Here is a 17,364-nt window from a genome sequence, read left to right as displayed (position 1 = left end):
CTTAAGAGGACCGGGTGTCCCAGTGAAATCACAAATTTTAGCTATTTGGTTTGGTTTACAGATAGGCAAGAAAGGTCCGGAATTTTTGCAAGCAAGCAATCTGTGTGCCCTTTCCATACAGAATGCTGTCAGATGGACTTCCTCATCAGAAAACTGTTGGAGCAAGGCTGTCTCCTAGGTCACCACAGCCCTCAGCAGTCGTTTTCCAGCTGGACTGACTAAAAGACAAACCAACCTATCCCATAGACTTGTTAGAAATTATATTTGTTTGTCTGACCATTTGGTTTTACTTCTAGGATCAAGGGTACTGGGATGAGACATGGTGCAAAGTGTTCCTATACTACAAAGTGTTCCTTTAACTTGGGCCATCAGGACACTTTGTGGGGAATCCACAGTGGCAGATGTGCCAGCAAAAGTTAGAGGAGATCAAGTATGGAAATCCAGCTCTGCATCCATTACATTGAGAAGATCTCTAGGGGGAAAAATAAACAGGAAAGAAAATATTGTATGTTTTCACAGACAGTGATGGCTCTGAGAACAGGCAGTGTTGCCAGGAGTCACATGCATTGGGAATGGGCAGGTTTCAGACTGCAGTATAAGAAAAACTGGGAAATCAGTACTCCATGCTTGTAACAGGGACCATAGGCTTTGTTTCCCAGTGATGCTGGCCTCTCATGAAGACTGCAGCTATGATAAGAGGGTGTAAAATACTAAATTATTTTAGTATTTTAGGTGTAAATTATTCCTTCCTAAAAATTATATATGTGCTTTACATAGATGAAAAAATCATCAGATAAAGTAGAAAGCAGGAGAGAAAAAGATCTGAGGATTTTCTTTGTCAGCAAAAGATATCCTTCCTTTGGCCACCACCCCAAGTCTGCCAGAGTTCAGGGAGTGTTTGGACAAGATTCTCAGGCACAGGGTGAGATTGCTGGGGTGTCCTGTGTACTGCCAGGCATTGGACTTGCATGATCCTAGTGGGTCCATTCTAGCTCAGATTATTCTGTGATTCTGTGATAGTCAAGTTCAGCTTCAGCAAAGGCACAGAGACCTTGAAATGTCACCTGGAACAAGCCAGGGCCTAGCCCTGTGGTTCCCAATTTTTTTCTAGCTGAGCCTGTCTCCTGAGAGCAATCAATATTCAAATACATCACTCACTCTGACTGATCTCCTGCCTCTAGGCTGCCAGGGGTTCCCCTTCACCTCACGGGGCTCATGCTGGGGATTCTGCAGTGTCCCAGGCCTTTTATTGCACCTCTGCTGCTTAATGTGAAACTCTGTCACACTGAGTGTGCTCAGTTTAATTATGCTTCCAGGTACTCCCCTCATTAGCAGGCTTCTCAAATGACACAGAAGATGCAAGGCCTGTGCTAAGAGAAGCTGACAGACATATTGACAAAAGTATTTGTATAAATCTCAGCCGTTTTCCTCTGTCTTATGTCTTGATGAGTTCTGTGAAATTAATTGAGATAAAAGTCTTATCTGTCCAACTCCAAAGGAGCTGAAACAGCTTCAGTGGAAAATGAGGGGAGACAATTAAGACAGTCTGAGCAGGGGAGGCAAATTAAGATGGTCATAATTTATAAAAATAGTGAGTGTTTGGGCTTGAGGAAAGGAGACAGTGAAGCACTGGGAAACTGTTGCCATCTCACTTTTTCCTCATCTTTTACACATCTCTTAAGTCCTTGTCTTGCTCCTACAAACAGTACCGCCCCCCTGCAGTAGTGATGATGATCACATGCAGGTAAATGTGATCATCTGGAACTCACCTCAGTGAAAACCAGGAAGACCTAATGTTCCCATCTACGTGTCACTGCAAGATTAATGCTCTAGCCTGTGTGCCCTGCTCAGCAGAATTCCCACTGGGATAAAACCTGCAGGAACTGGGGCTTCTGTCCCTGCTGCATGGCTTACCTCTCCTTTAGCCAGCCAGGAGCACTCCCTGCAGAGGTACAGACAGAGGTTAGCACATGGGTCGCTCAGTAAGAAGTGCCTTGGCTTTGCAGGGTGTGCACAAAAAGAGCTGTGGCCACCTCAAGCCGATTGTCCCCGAGTATCGAGGTGCCCCGACAAGCACCTGCTGATCGTGCCACCAAGGAAGTGGCTGCAAACCTCTCATTGCTCACTGATGAGGTCCAGAACTGTTTTTACACCTTCTTCTCTAAATAAGGAAGCTGCCTGTGAGGCCTCTGATTCCCCGACCAATTTGACTCCTTTGCTTCCCACAGCCAATGAAATCCCACTCCTGCCTCCAGTCTTGGCTGACAGCACTCCAACCTCAGCAGGCAGGGAGGGCGCAGGTTTGTGTTACAGCCCTGGCAGCCTCACCTTGGGCAGGCTGTTGATGTCAGAGTGATGATGTGGGCAGGGACAGCCCCTGCACTATAAAGATGGCTCAATCAAATATAACGGAGGCTGCCCAGCGGGAAGCAGGATCTACAAACCATGGTCCCCACCAGTTGGAGTCCTGCTGGCCTGTCTCTGCTCCCAACCCAACTGCTATCGGGCTTTAGTTTCAGGTCAGCAAGCTCTATTTGCTTTCCAAAAATAAGCCTCTGCCACCATGTTGAAGGGAGAAAAACAAGAAGGGCGGTATTTTTAGGGCCATTAATTCTGACCACATGCCCAGGAGGTGAACGGGATGGCCACGGCACAAAGACTTCTCATCACTATGTCCTGCAACGCCAGCGCTCACCGGACGCTGCCTGCCTTCCTTCTCCTGGGTCTGCTAGCCGGGATTGCTGCCACACACCCAGTTGTAAGCAGAACTAATGGCACATTGCTGGAGAGAGGATGGCAATCTCTGCTGTCCAGGTCCATGGCTGGGATGTCAGGGGAGAAGGCAGATGTGAACTGGGAGAGTGACTATTTGCTAGGAATCAAGAGGCAGCGGAGGCTTTACTGCAACGTGGGCATCGGGTTTCACCTTCAAATCCTCCCAGACGGAAGGATAAGCGGAGTTCACAATGAAAACCAATACAGTGAGTTGCATCCAGAAATGAAATAGAATAGATGTCACTTAATTGTTGTGAACTCTAGTAATTACCCTTCACAGAGTGCAAATGTTGTGACTTGATATTATTAACCTGTGCTACATCTGTTGCCTTTTAAAGTCTCTGGGATCAATAAACATGAGAACCCTCAGGGCTGAAATGTGGCACAAAAAATGCTTAGATGAATTTAGATAGAATTTATTTTTACCTGCTTTGCTGCACAGAGGAGAAACAACAAACCAGGTCGAGAACTGTCTGCTGCATTTTCTTGCTCCTCACCTTCTCATTTGCCTTTTGAATCGGGAAGTTTTTGCTGAGTCCAGAGTGGCAAAGCATGATTCTTGAATCCCAGCTGGCCAGTATTTTTGGGACACTCAGTGTGTCCCATGGAAGAGGTTTGCTGGTCCTGGTTTGTTCATTGTTGTGGGTGCTGTTCTGTTACCCTAAGAATAAGGAAAGCATCAGTCATGTGGATTTGAGTTTCCTATAGAGGGCAATTGCTAAAATCTTTTGCAGCAATGTCATGTGGGACTTCAAAATGCAAGCCACACTTCTTTAAGGCTCAGTAAAAACCCTTCTGTAAGTATAGCATATTACATAAAAATTATTTTCCTATTGGAAAGGTCCAGCGTTTGACAGATCAAAAGAGTTTGATAGAGCAAAAGGCTTATACAGAATGTGACTACAATTCTAGAATAATTATTTTCAAACCCTGCGACATTTAGAAAGCCCAAGATCTTCTCTGTGTATATTTATTTTGCTACATTAGGGAGTTAATTCTTACAAAGAACATATTACAAGTTTTTTATGGTTAAAAAAAAAAGGATATCTGAATTGCCTTCCATTAGCTCTAGATTCTATGATAACACTACTATTAAACTTCATGTTTTTCAGGTCTCTTTGAAATATCCACTGTAGAAAGAGGTATTGTAAGTCTGCTTGGTGTGAAAAGTGCTCTCTTCATTGCAATGAACAGCAAAGGCAGGTTGTATGGGACCGTAAGTACAAGTAGTTTTTCACAGTTTATACAAAAAGGTTTTGAAGTGGTTTGGTTTGGTTTAGTGTTTCGCTTTGTTTGTTTGGGTTTAGTTTCTTTTGGTTTTGTTTGTTTCAGTCTTTTCCTTATGGAAATCTCTGATTACAAGCAGAGAAAATAGCCCTCCTGCTACAGGGAGCCTGCCCAGCCTGCTGTCATCAGTGCTATTTAATGCAACAAGCAGCATGGCTGTTACAGGGCTGGGATTTTAAAGCTTTCCTGTAAGACTGTACAGGGGACACCTTAGGAAAATAAACCTATTCTGCAAATAGAACAGATTAATTAGATGGCTTCTTCTAAGGTCATAGGGTTGCAAACACACTGCAGCAAAGCTGAGCTCCATTGATTCCATCCTGCATTGCATTGTGTGTAGGAGAGGCACAATTATAGCTATTTAATGACCACATGCTCCTTCCTACCAAAAACAACCACACTATCAAGAATAAATAGGAAGTCTACCCTACAAGGTCAACATGTGTGGCTGGGGTTATTTTAATGATCAGTTCTGTAAGATCAGTTGCAAAGGGTGAGAAAATAATAACTATTAGCAGTGGTATGCAGATCATACTGAAACATCATCATCCTCATCTAGATGATTTGCTATCTAAATGCAGTTTAACCTTTGAAGTGTGAGCAACACATCTCCAGGGTCAATATCCAGCAGAAAAAGTGCTTGTTAGGAGGTGCATTTGAAAGAGGCTGGCCCTGGGCAATAAGCAAAATCAGCCCATCTCAAAGTAATGAATGGCACTGGTTGTATCAATCTCTTTTGTCAAGGAACAGCAGAGTCCTTTCCTTTGGAACAGCTGTAATTTTGACAAAGCATTGCAGTGGTTTAAAATATTGCCAAATGTTGTGAGGGACCTGTGGCATTACTAACCTGATTCCTTCTCACACTCATAATGACAGTAAGACACTTTAAGGTCCCATTTCAGGAATATTCTTTCAATACAAGTGATCACAAGCACCTAAAAAGTGCCACAAGTCCAACTGCTTTACTTTGCTGGGTCTTTTTAAAGAAGCACAGGGTCTGGCTTCAGAAATCCCTTTTGATTTTTTTTCCCATACAGTTTTCTTTATTTTCAAAGACACTTTCACAAACTGTAAGAGATGTGCATTTTCCCTGCACAGCACAATGCCTTAAGTCAGACTCTTACAGGCTTTGGATGGTGTTTTCACACAGATGACCAAATAGAACTGCATTGGTGGAATCTCTTGGGCCAGACATTTGAAGTCAGAGAATTATTCTGCTTTCTCTTTTGTTTTCTCTGCATTTGTCTCCTGCTTGTCCTTGCACCTCCTCTCCCAGATATCTCCCCCTCCTTAGATTTTCATGTTTTGACATGGAGGATATTAAAACTGTTTTCCCAGATTAGAACCGGCTGCATAGTTAAATATTACTAATGGTTTAAGAAAGAAATTATTTCTTGCTAATCAAATCTCTTATTAAAGCAAGCAGTTGTCCCTGGACACTGCTGTTTGGAAAAGCTCTGAAGGTTTCAACAGCCAGCATGTCATTTTTTTATGAATGATGGAACTTCTGGCAGAGGGGGGGTCTTAAATAAAGCTGTTGTTTGGGCGAGAGGGTCTGATGCTGACAGAAATTATTACTTGCAACTAAAATTAAGAAATCCATGATTTATAGTGAACTAACTTGATCTGCCACAGGAAATACACAGTCCATTATCTGGACAGGTGGCATCTGAGTTCATCTGACACCAAATTAGCACCGAGGAGGGAGATTTATTGTTGGCCGCAGTGGCTGTGGCACCACCTGTCGCATGCTGCAACGAGCCCTGGTGTAAAAATGCGAGGAAGAAAAATGACCTGGGCCTTGGTGGAAAATTCATTGTACCTGATTTGTATCCCTATCCCCTCCCCTTGCTGTTCCTTAGGCTGTTTTCCAAGATGAGTGCAAGTTCAAGGAAACCTTGCTACCCAATAACTACAATGCATATGAATCCAAGGTTCACCGTGGTGCTTATATAGCCCTGAGCAAACACGGTAGGGTGAAGAGAGGGAACAAGGTTTCTCCTGCCATGACAGTGACCCACTTCTTACCAAGAATATGAGCACCAGCAAAACAGAAGATTAAACCCCAGGACAAACTGTTTCATTTTGCACACGGGGAATAACCTCCCAGGTAAAGTATTTATATTGTTCATTGCAAAAAAAAAAAAAAAAAAAAAAAAAAGGTATCTCTATATGTATGTGTATATTTGGATAAAAATATTTGTACTAGATTCATCACATAGCATATGTACTAAAATGCTGCTTCTCTTCTACTCTGTACAAATTTACAAATTTTACATGGAGGCTGTGCGCCTCCTTTGGTGCTGTACAGAGAAAAAGCTGGAGTGCAAAGGAAGTTTTTGGAAGACATGGAATGGCTGTGGGCAACCATCTAATCAATCATAGATGATTTACTAAATATTATTTACCTCAGATAATAACATCTTGTAGTGAACTGTTTACATATCATGGGCCAAATCACCAGATGATTTTGCTCCACCAGAGCTTCAGGCAGTTTACTCCATCTGAATATCTGCCTGCACCTGCCTCTACAGACTGTGTCCTGTCCTGTAAAGTCCTCAACCTGTTCTGATCACTAAGGTGCCAATTCCTCAACTGTTTCTACACAAGCAAAATGTCTGTTCCCAGAGCTCCTCTGCCTCTGAAGGGATTCTCCAGGGTCTCCTCACATGGACTGGTTGGCAAAATGAAGACCTACAATCAGTTTCCCGTGGGAAGGGCCACAGGATAAATCATAGATGGGTCCCAAATGAAAAACTGATTTGGAGCTGAGGATTCCGAATGGCATTTTGTGAGCTTAGTTTAGACTTACCTCCAATATAGATGTGTACATCTTTAATATTAATATTTGTATATATATAGACATGGGATGGATGAGTGTACATCTATGTAAGTACATACTTTTAATGAATCAGTCATGCCAGTCTCCAGATGCCCATTTGCCTCTATATAAAAGAAAAGAAATATTTAAAGGCACTGAATCTCATTTAGCCTGAATGTTGTTGATCTCTAAGAACTTGAACTGGTGTGTGAGATGCATTTTATAAAAGATAAGAAATTCATGGAAGCTTCCAGCAAAGGGTTATTTTAGAAATCTCTGTTGAATTTTCACTGTCTTAGGTATATTTGGTTCTTCTCTATCATACCTCCCTGAGGTATGAAGGACAGAGAAAGGAAGCTACACAAGCATACCTTCCCATGTTGGGACAGAGGAATTTGTGCCATAATTCCAATTTCTGTCACTTGCAAAGCATCGGTTTCAAAGACAACATAGCAAGCTGTATGAAACACTCTTCAAAGCTCTCCTAGAAGCTGTACAAATGACACATAACCTTGCCTTGCTATTTTGACAACCCTTTTGCAGATCACCAATGAAGCTGCATTCTCTGTGCCTTTGAAAGAGTATTTTAAGAGGCCCTAAGTCAATTGTCACTATAAATGTCAGTTACCAGAAGCCTTGGGATTCCTGCATTGGTGGCGTGCTCCTAAATTTGAAACTAGATTCCATGTAATGTCAGAGCATGAGCATTTTCAGCATAGATGGACCATGCTGCTGCAGAAGTGAATATCTGAGTGCAAGATTATCTCCCACGTCCAGCCAAAATGGGGCTATGTCCAGTCTTGACATGCCATTCTATTTGCAGGGGCTGTCTATTCGTGATGAATTTGAGCCTTCTGACATGCATGAGAGACACTGTCAGGGCCAGATCCTCAGCTGGAGTAAATCAGCCCAGGAAAACTATCAGTTTATAGCTGCAGAAGATTTGGCCCAAAGCACATACCCACAAGGATGTACCCACTGCCACCATTCCCAAGAAACTGTCAAGGCAATTGTTTTGTAAACAAGATACAGTTTTCCAGCATCTCCAGTGTGACTTATACTTGGATTTATCTGGTTCAAATGTAAGTGATGATCACAGTGTAAATGAAGAGAAAAAAAAGAATGGAATGCTGCTCACAGTACAGGAATGGGATATTTTGGAGGATGCTTTGGAAGGAAGGGAGTTGAAAGGAATTGCTCTTCATTTTCTGGTCTTGCAGTATTTCAGAAAGAAGCCAAGATGACACACTTTGTTCACCCACAACGTGTGCAGCAGTTTGCTTTGGAAAAATGTGCATTTGAAGTGAAAAATTAGGATGTTTTGAGTGGGGGGAGAGTGGGTCAAAGAAAAGTTTGGAGGGTATCAGGCAGTACATAGGCCTAGAGTCCCTAGAGGTACAGAGAGCTGTGCTGAAATACATTAGCTGGCAACCTGTATCCTGGTGTTATATTCCTAATTGTCTTTGAAATGAAGTTTGAAGAAGTATGAAAGAGTCCTGGGATGTAGAAGGAAACAGAGTTCAAATGCTGGCACACAAATTTCTTTCTGGTCACAGCTTAATCCAGCTTCCTTATGACAGGAAAAAGTCTGTTCCCTCTTAAACCAGGGCAGCCTAGAGAAAGTGATTGTTGCCAGGACTGGTAAGCATTGGGATAGCTGGCACAAAAGGAAGGAATCAGACTCACTGGCTCCATTTTGCACACACTGGTCAAGTGAGGACAACCCGTAGACCAGGTCACAAGAAGTCAGGTCAAGAGGGAAACGACCTCGAGCTGTGCCAGGGGAGGTTCAGGTTGGACCTGAATCAGGAAGAATTTCTTCACTGAAGAGGTGGTCAGGCATGGGAACAGGCTTCCCAGAGAGGTGGTGGAGTCACCATCCCTGGAAGTGTTCAGGAAATGACTGGATGTGGCTCTGGTCTGGTTGACAAGGTGGGGATTTGTAAAAGGTTGGACTTGATGATCTTGGAGGTGTTTTCCAACCTCAGTCATTCTGTGATTCTATAAATCTGTTTGGTCACAGCCTGCTAGGCTGAGACTGTTCTTAGGAACTGCAGACCCTTTTGCCCTTTTGGAACTGCATCTTTTGGATGCAGTTTGGGTGGGCATTTGGAGAGCCCCATCAGTCACTCTGCTGAGTTACTCTTTACACACTGATTTTTTTCCTCTTTACACCTCAATGCCAGACAGATCAACATGGAAATTACAGCTGAAATCAAAGAAGGGTATGTGACTATAGAAAGAAAACTCATGAAACTAAAGGAATTTCCCAAATCAGGGCCAAATTAGGAACTTCAAAGCATATCTCAAGCGTGCATTAACAGGGGTCATGCCATGGGCAGAGCATTGAAAGCATTGCTATGAATGCTCCACACCAGCCTGGCATGCCCACATTTTGTACATGGGATTCTCCTGTGGAGTTAATGACTATTTTTACAGTTTCTCCTTCCTCAGCCAAATCCCATAACATTCTAAGACTTAATTCACCCTGTTAGAAAGCAGATTTGGCTGGAACTGAATCATGTTCTTAAATAAATGTATTTTTCCCACACATGCAGAGACACAGACACACACACAGTGGAAAAGCAGAGTAATATTTGTATACCTCACTATTTCAATTCCAAGATTTTATTTTGCACAGTAAAATGGTGCCAAAGTTCTCAGATTACTTTTTTTTCACTAAAATATACCTCATGTTCTGACTCAATATGGACTCACAACTGAGACTGTAAATTTGCAAGAAACATAAAACTGTCCAATCAATTGTTTGTGAAATTGCTTCTATTTTTATATGTATGTGCTGTGCACAATAGTTTAATGTATTCATAAAATAAAATTTTATACATTTTTGGTAGTGTTTTGACTCTAAATCCCTCTTAACATTTGGTTTTTCCCTTGATTCAGAAATACTGTGTTAACTCTTCCTCCAAACCTAGTTTTTATTCACCTCTAGAACCAGAGTATGCATCGGTACACTTCAAATTTTTGTAGACCTTTGTGTAATTCAGATTTCTTGCCTGGGAGGTGTCCAGGTGTCCTGGGAGGCATGGGCACTTCCCATGCTCCCTTCCCACTCTGTGCTCTTAGCTTGGGGGATGAAAAATCTCCTAGGAATTTTGGGGACAAGAGATGGTGGATAAGCCTCATACCCCTATGAAGAATAGGAAACATTTTGCTGAGTTTTGCCTCATTTTCTGCTTCCTCACAGGTAATTTGAAACTTAATAATATCTCTGTTTCCATGGAGACATTTAAAAGGGAAAGGACTGTTGGAAGGCTTGAATCCAACCTCTGAGATGAGTGCAGGACCAACTTCAAAGCTAGGGGAAGATGTATGAGGAAGAATCCCATCTACCCATCTCCTGCAACAGCCCCTACAACAGCTTCATGATTCATTAAGCTCTGGTTGAAACTCTGGATAGCAACTCAAAGGGGATCAAAGAGATAAATATCTGAAAAGGGTCACCAGAGCAGCCCATGCTTTGCTGAGAGTCTAAGAGGGGTTGGCATCTTCTTTCGGGTCTTGACACAAGACACATTAGTCCTGTGCATTGACAGAAAGCATCCCTCCCACTGAAGCTAACTCTTACCAACACAAATGGCTGCAGAAATCCTCTGAATGATTCAGTACTATGAAGGGAAAGGAAAAAAAAAAAAAAAAAAGAAAAAAAGAAGGCTTTCTGATAATTCACACATACAGGATAAGCTCAGCTGCAGGCACACAAAGCTCAGGTCCATGAACTGTGTGGCTTCAGCCGAGACCACATTCAGAGCAAGGGCCAGCACCAGTGCCAGTGCTGGGATCCAGAACCCCCCGCCGTGCTGGGCTGAGCCCCCAGTGTGGGCAGCAGGGCAGGGGGAGATTCTGCCCCTCTGCCCCACTCTGCTGAGCCCCTCCTGCAGGGCTGCATCCAGCCCTGGGCCCAGCACAGGAAGGACAGGGAGCTGCTGGAGCCAGGCCAGAGCAGGGACACCAAGGGGATCAGAGGGATGGAGTAGCTCTGCTGGGAGGAAAGGCTGAGGGAATTGGGATTGTTCAGCCTGGAGAAGAGAAGGCTTTGGGGTGACCTCATTGTGGCTTTCCAGTGCCTGAAGGGAACCTACAGGAAAGTTGGAAAGAGACTCTTGACAAGGGCCTGGAGTGACAGGACAGGGGGAATGGCTTCACACTGACAGAGAGGAGGTTTAGATTGAATATGAGGAAGAAATTGTTCGCTGTGAAAGTGCTGAGGCTCTGGCACAGGTTGCCCAGAGAAGCTGTGGCTGCCCCTGGATCCCTGGCAGTGTCCAAGGCCATGTTGGACAGAGCTTTGAGAAACCTGGGATAAGTATTGGCCATCGAATTAAAGATATACTTGTAGAAGGAAATAAACAGCCCCACATCTCTTTTGCATTTGTCTTTTGGGGTGTTTTTTATTGTTTGTTTTACTTTTGGCATTTGCTGAAGCCGCCCTGCTCTGCATCAATTTGAGCAATGGAGGAGACAATTAGGTCCCAAGTATTTAACTACAGGTGACTTTATTCCTTCAAAAAATGGTCCAACTGCAAACTCTTGTGCTTCATGTTAGGAATCACAATAACTTGCAGAAGCCAAGAGGACATTTGATTTCCTCGTCAGAACCCAAGATTAAAGTAGGAAGTAAGAATCTCTTCCAGCTACTGGACAACTGAGGAGGAGACTCAGGGTGAGATAAAACACTGGGAATCTCTAGGTTTGATACATGTAATGCAAACAGGAATTGCAGTGAACTGCAGTGAGCTATCCTGGCTAAGGAAATTGCTGTCATTGGAGAAAAAAAATATTAAAAAAAACCAACCAAGTGTGCAGCCACAAGCAGAGATTTCTTTTTTCTCTCCAGCCAAGCTCTGCATCCTGCTCAGTCCAAAAGCATGTTTGTTTTGGAAGCCATACACTGCTGAAAAGTGTTTGGCCAAAATCCAAGGGGCCAATAAGTCCAGATGAGCTGAATGAGCTGTGTCCTTGGATCATGAGATTTGAACATATTATTCAATCCTGAATCTCATAAGCACATCTAATTGTTGGTTATTTTTTGTCACAGGGTGTGGACCAAAATGCCTTGATTAGGACTAATTTTTTTGCCCTCACAATTAATTGTTTACAACTCACAATCTTATTGTATGCTTTCATGAACAATAGCTGACAGCTCCGGAATAGCTTCTCCAAGGACAATGAAACGACACCAGCTTACGTCAAACAAGAAATCATTAGGAATGATATCTAAATCAACACAGTTTATAATTATATTTGTTTCAGGGCACTCTGGAGAAGAGCTTCCTTTCCTTTTTTTTTTAATGAAAAATGATCCATCCTGACTCATTTCAGGTGGCCAGAGCCTTGCTTTCTTCCTGGAGTTACTTTGCCTATGACCTGAGCCCAGGACTCACTGGTCCAACAAAAATCTTCTAGCCTACTGAAGAGGCAATAAAACAAAATTATGCAAAAACCCAAAGAAGGGAATTATGCTAAACAGCATAGGTGTCACTCAGTGAGATCAGGAGAACTTTAACTACCTCAGTGATCCAGTAAGGGACAAACTAGTTTACATTTAACCCAGGGTCAAAACACAGGTGGAATGACTTCAAAGTCACTGAGAGTAGGTATAGATTGGATATTGGAAAGAAACTATTCACTGTGAGAGTGGTGAGGCCCTGGCACAGGCTGACCAGAGCAGCTGTGGCTGCCCCATCCCTGGCAGTGTCCAAGGCCAGGTTGGATGGGGCTCTGAGCAAGCTGGGATAGTGGTAGGTGTCCCTGCCTGTGGCAGGGGGGTTGGAATGAGATGGGCTGTGAGGTCTCTCCCAACCCAAACCACTCTATGATTCTATGATGACAATGATTTTGTAAAGGCAGTAACTACAGAAATAGAAACTGTAGGAAAATGGATATGTATGGGGTATGTCTGTGTGTCACTTTCTGTAAATCTTGAGCAAATCTGCAGATATGTTTGCACTTTTTAAAGAGAAACTTGCAGATTTCAAAATAAAAAGCTAATCTCCAATGGAATTTTTTCCCTACACCCCTATAATAATCAACATGCAGGTCCACAGGCCACCTGGGTGATTGGAATTTCTTGTGTGTGACATTTCTTATGTATGTTTGCATTCTGCACAACCTCAGTTCATGCTGAAATGGTCATCAGCTGGTCATGAAGGCGGTACCTTGAATTCATTTCCATTCTTCCACCAGAAGTGGAGACTGAGAGCGGAATAGAGCAAAGGGTCAAGAAGCAACACCAGTGCCAAAGAGACATGGTCATGTCAGGGTAGGCAGATGGGCTAACCAGCCCCTGCATGTAAGAAAGTTCATTTGGCATAATGGAAAGGATAATAAAGAAGATTAAAAAGAAAAAAAAGTTATTAAGTTGCATTTCTAAGTTTTGAAAGAATTGTCAGTGAAGAAATCCTTCTGCTTTTGGAGTACTGAGCAGGTTGATAAGAGTCCAGAACCTCAATAAAGATGACAAAAACAGTCTGACTTATTTGAAAGAGAATGCATTTCCCAACCAGCCCTGGCATGGCACCAGCTTGTGACAGCTGTGAAAATGGCCAAAGATCAATAGGGCCCAGGTGCAGGATCAGCGTCCCAGTAGCTGATGAACCTTTGCACAATGTGACTCTCAAATTCCTCCTCACCAGCAATCTGGCAGGCTGAGAAAGCAACATGAAGAACTATTGTGTCTACACTGAAAAAAAAAAAATGTAGCTGCACATCTACCTGAAAAGACATTTTGTGAAAGAAAATCTGAATCAGGGGCAGAGTTCAAGACATATTTTTGCCAGATTTCTGTTCAGTCTCATAAACTCTCCCCAACGTGCTCCCTGTCACGGAAATACCTCAGAAAACAGAACCCAGCTTGTGAGCAAAGATGAGCTAACAGAGTTTAGCTGAAAAAATGAAGCCACTGTTACTTGTCTTGCCCTGCCCCTTACAAACTTTGATCTCCATGCTTCTTCAAAGGACTCCAGAATCCCAGACTGGTCTTGCAGTGGCTTAGGGAATCTTTCTGTTTTCCCTGTATTAGAAACCCTAAGTACAAGGACAATGTTCAGTCATGTCTTCATTTATTACTTAGGCTTTTGTGTTAAAAAATTACACTTAAAACTTACAGAAAGCAAAGATTTCTCCAATGAAGTTTTCATTTCTGAGATCCCACAAAAATAGAAGTCCCAGAGCTAAAAAGCAACACCTGCAATTGCACTGAGGCAGCTCTTACCATATCAGTCACATGCTGTTATTACTGTCCCACAGTAAAAGTGCCCTTGGCTGATGATGACATCTGCATATTTTGTCTTCTTGTTTCACTGCATTCCCCTCTCCCACTTTTCATTTTCCATTCCTAATTTCTTTAACCTAAGCCCTTTTTATCTCTTCTTAAAGGAGACAGATCTGAGTGAAACATGTGAAACCAAGAGATTGGAGTAAATTTAAAATTGTTACAACAAAGTTTATTATCGATCCTCGTCTTCTGCCTAACAAGTGGAAAATGTCATTTTAGTTTATTGGAAACTGACAATGAATGAATCCTAGAAATACTTAGATCAGAAGGGGCTCCTAGGTGTTCCTAGTCCAAGCCTTTTTCCCAATGTTGGGAAATAAGAAACTTTACATAATCCAAAGAATTTTCCCAAAATAAAACCACCAGCCTGCTTTTAGGCACCTTGCAGCATATTACCATAGGAGATGGATGACTGAAGTGACTTTCTTGTTGAGGCTGTGTATCTGTGTCCCCAGGATTCCTCTGCACCTGGAAACAAGCACACCAGGAGAAAAGAGGCACTTACTCAGACAAGACACACTGCCTGGGCAGGCAGGTCAGCAGGACTGGGTGTGCACAGGGCAAATTTCAGAATCCAGATAAACTTCAGGCCTTCCAAGCCTCAACATCAAACCAGAACATTTTTCAGCCTTCCAGACCTGAGGGGAGCCTACAGGAAAGGTGGAGAGAGACTCTTGACCTGGAGCGACAGGACAAGGGGGAATGGCTTCACACTGACAGAAGTGCAGGGTTATATGGGATATGAGGAAGAAATTGTTCCCTGTGAGGGTGGTGAGGCCCTGGCACAGGTTTCCCAGAGAAGCTGTGGCTGTGTCCAAGGTCAGGCTGGATGGGGCTCTGAGCAAGCTGGGATAGTGGCAGGTGTCCCTGCCCATGGCAGAGGGTTGGAATGAAATTATCTTTAAGATCCCTTCCAAACATGCCATTCTGTGATTCTACAATTTTTTTTTGAAATTGAGGGCATCAGCAGCTCTCACCACAAATTGCACCCATCCTCTCTCCCACAACACCTAAGAAAACTCAGACCCCTTAAAATGACAGAAACACTCTCTGTTCAGAAAACAAAACCTTTTAGGGACTGGTTTTGCTTTGCCTGGGAGCTGTGCCAAGGATTTCAGCTGGAGGAGGAATGAGGCCCTTCATTTCAGTTCATTAGAGCAGGCACACTGCAGAAACTGCTGGTACACACTGTGGTCCTGAACCCAGTGGGCTGTGCTTACCTCATCTTGTTCACGTAGGTGAGCTGAGCCAGGATGTTTTCTTTAGTCGTGGGCAGTGTGACAAGAATGGGACCTCCAAATAAGGTCACTCAGGATGTGTTTAACAACACTGGGTGAAGTCTGTGGCAAAGGCAACTGCTCACACACACACACACACAGCATCCCTTGGCTCAGTGCGTCAGTATTCCTAGAATAACTGCTGGAGAGGCACTCCACACTTGTGCTTCCAGTGCTGAGGGTGTCGTCGTCCCAGAGTCACTTGTAACAGTGATTTTAAGGAAGCAGGGGCAGAGGGACAGGCCCCTGATTTCTATGATCTCTTTTGAAGAGATGCAGTGCAAAGGAAATTATTAAAAACAGAGGCAGTTTTGAATCTATCAACCCAAACTCCTGTGTGAGCTGAGCAGCAGAGAGCAAGAGGCTTCCTGAGGCCAGCACAGGCACTCAGATGGCACAGAATGGTGCAAAAGGGCAAGCCACCCACCTGTTTACATATAAGTCAATATGCTTTATTAGGCAAGAGTGCTACAGGTGCTCCTACGTGATGAAGGGAACTCCAGCACTGTGAAGGGACGTGTAGTTTCACTAGTAGGAGAATCCCGGAAGGCAAAACCATTAGATTGAGTAGAAATTTTTTTTTCTGATTGTCCACAAAGCCCTTCCAAAAGATAACTGCAAGTCCCTTCTAGTAATTTCAATCTGTTGTAAAAAAAAGCTTGCCTTTACCTTGTGAGTCCTCTCTAAAACTGAGGGGATAAGCAGTAAAAGAAAGCAGCACAAGGAATGATATTTAGCTGCTGAGCATTTTACAGAGTTGAGGTGGTAAGTTTGGACTGCAAAATGACCTAAAGCTGAAACTCAAAGCAGTCAAAATGGGGGAAAGTCAGAGCTCCTGTGACCCTCAGCTCCTTCTGTGTACCATTTGCAGTTAAATGATGATACCAGGGAGGTGTGAGTGTCATCTGTGTTCCAGCTGAGGCACCTGGACCAGCTGAGTGCCCAGAATACTGGGCTAAAACTGAGCTGAGCTGCCTCTGGAGCAAGGAGCAGGAGGCAACAGGAGCAGGCCTGGGACAAAGGCATGGCAGGGAGAGAGGAGAGACTCACTAAGGGCTGGAGTATCAATCACAGAATCACAGAATGATTTGGGTTGAAAGGGACCACAAAAATCATCTTGTTTCAACCCCCTGCTTTGGGCAGGGACACTTCCCCCCTAGCTCAATGATTATCTCGAATAAATTTACTCCTGAAAGCTAGGGTCTGTCTTATCCATATTTTCCTTTAATCTTTTGCTCTGGAGTGAGGATTTCCTCACTTTACCTTAGTTCCTGACATTGACAATAGGTGGCAGCTCCTCCAGGCTGTCTCCCAGCTCCCTTTACAGGATACATCTAACGAGCACCCTGCACAGCTGTTGCACCTGACACTGCAGCACCCCTGCAGTGAGAAGTGGAAAATGTGACAATGCGAAATGGTTGTGATCTTTGAATTCAGTCCCATTTTTTTCCTTTTATTTCTCCCTACAACAAGCAATTTCTGTTAATTATCAGCAATTTCTTAGCTGAGAACTGATAAAAGCCATCTCAACTCATCAAACACCACAGAGCAATATAGAAATCTGAAAAATCAATACCAACTCCTGTGGTAAAAGTTGCAGAAATGTTGTTATTGCTGATGCATCAGCAAAACGTGCAAGACAAGAAAGGTTGTCCTCACTTCTATTATAACCAACTTAGCTGAAGGAGTAAAGCAGCTTTCATACACCTGGCTACCCCATCAACAGCTAAATGGGTAGAGGATAAGAGAAATAGACACAGAAGGAATAAACAGATCAGCCTGAAATAAAAAAGACATGGACTGAAAAAAACCCCAAAAACCCACAACAATCCACATGTAGTGGGCATTTATAGGTTTAAAGCAAAAAAGTCTGTGAAAAAGCAGAATTTGTATTATCATTCTCACAA

General features: G+C 43.3%; 1 protein-coding gene across 1 annotated transcript; it reads left to right on the top strand.

Annotated features, from left to right (window-relative positions):
- Positions 1 to 2,638: 2,638 nt before the first annotated feature.
- FGF6 (fibroblast growth factor 6) lies at positions 2,639 to 6,216 on the top strand. Its single transcript, XM_059847862.1, has 3 exons — positions 2,639 to 2,981; positions 3,888 to 3,991; positions 5,925 to 6,216. The coding sequence occupies exons 1-3, from the start codon at positions 2,642 to 2,644 to the stop codon at positions 6,099 to 6,101; spliced, it is 621 nt and encodes a 206-aa protein (XP_059703845.1). The 5' UTR covers positions 2,639 to 2,641; the 3' UTR covers positions 6,102 to 6,216.
- The last annotated feature ends 11,148 nt before the right edge of the window (positions 6,217 to 17,364 follow it).

Source organism: Haemorhous mexicanus, chromosome 5 (assembly GCF_027477595.1).
Source record: "Haemorhous mexicanus isolate bHaeMex1 chromosome 5, bHaeMex1.pri, whole genome shotgun sequence".
NCBI lineage: Eukaryota > Metazoa > Chordata > Aves > Passeriformes > Fringillidae > Haemorhous > Haemorhous mexicanus.
Note: the sequence above shows the minus strand (reverse complement) of the source record. Positions and strands in the feature narration are given on the sequence as shown.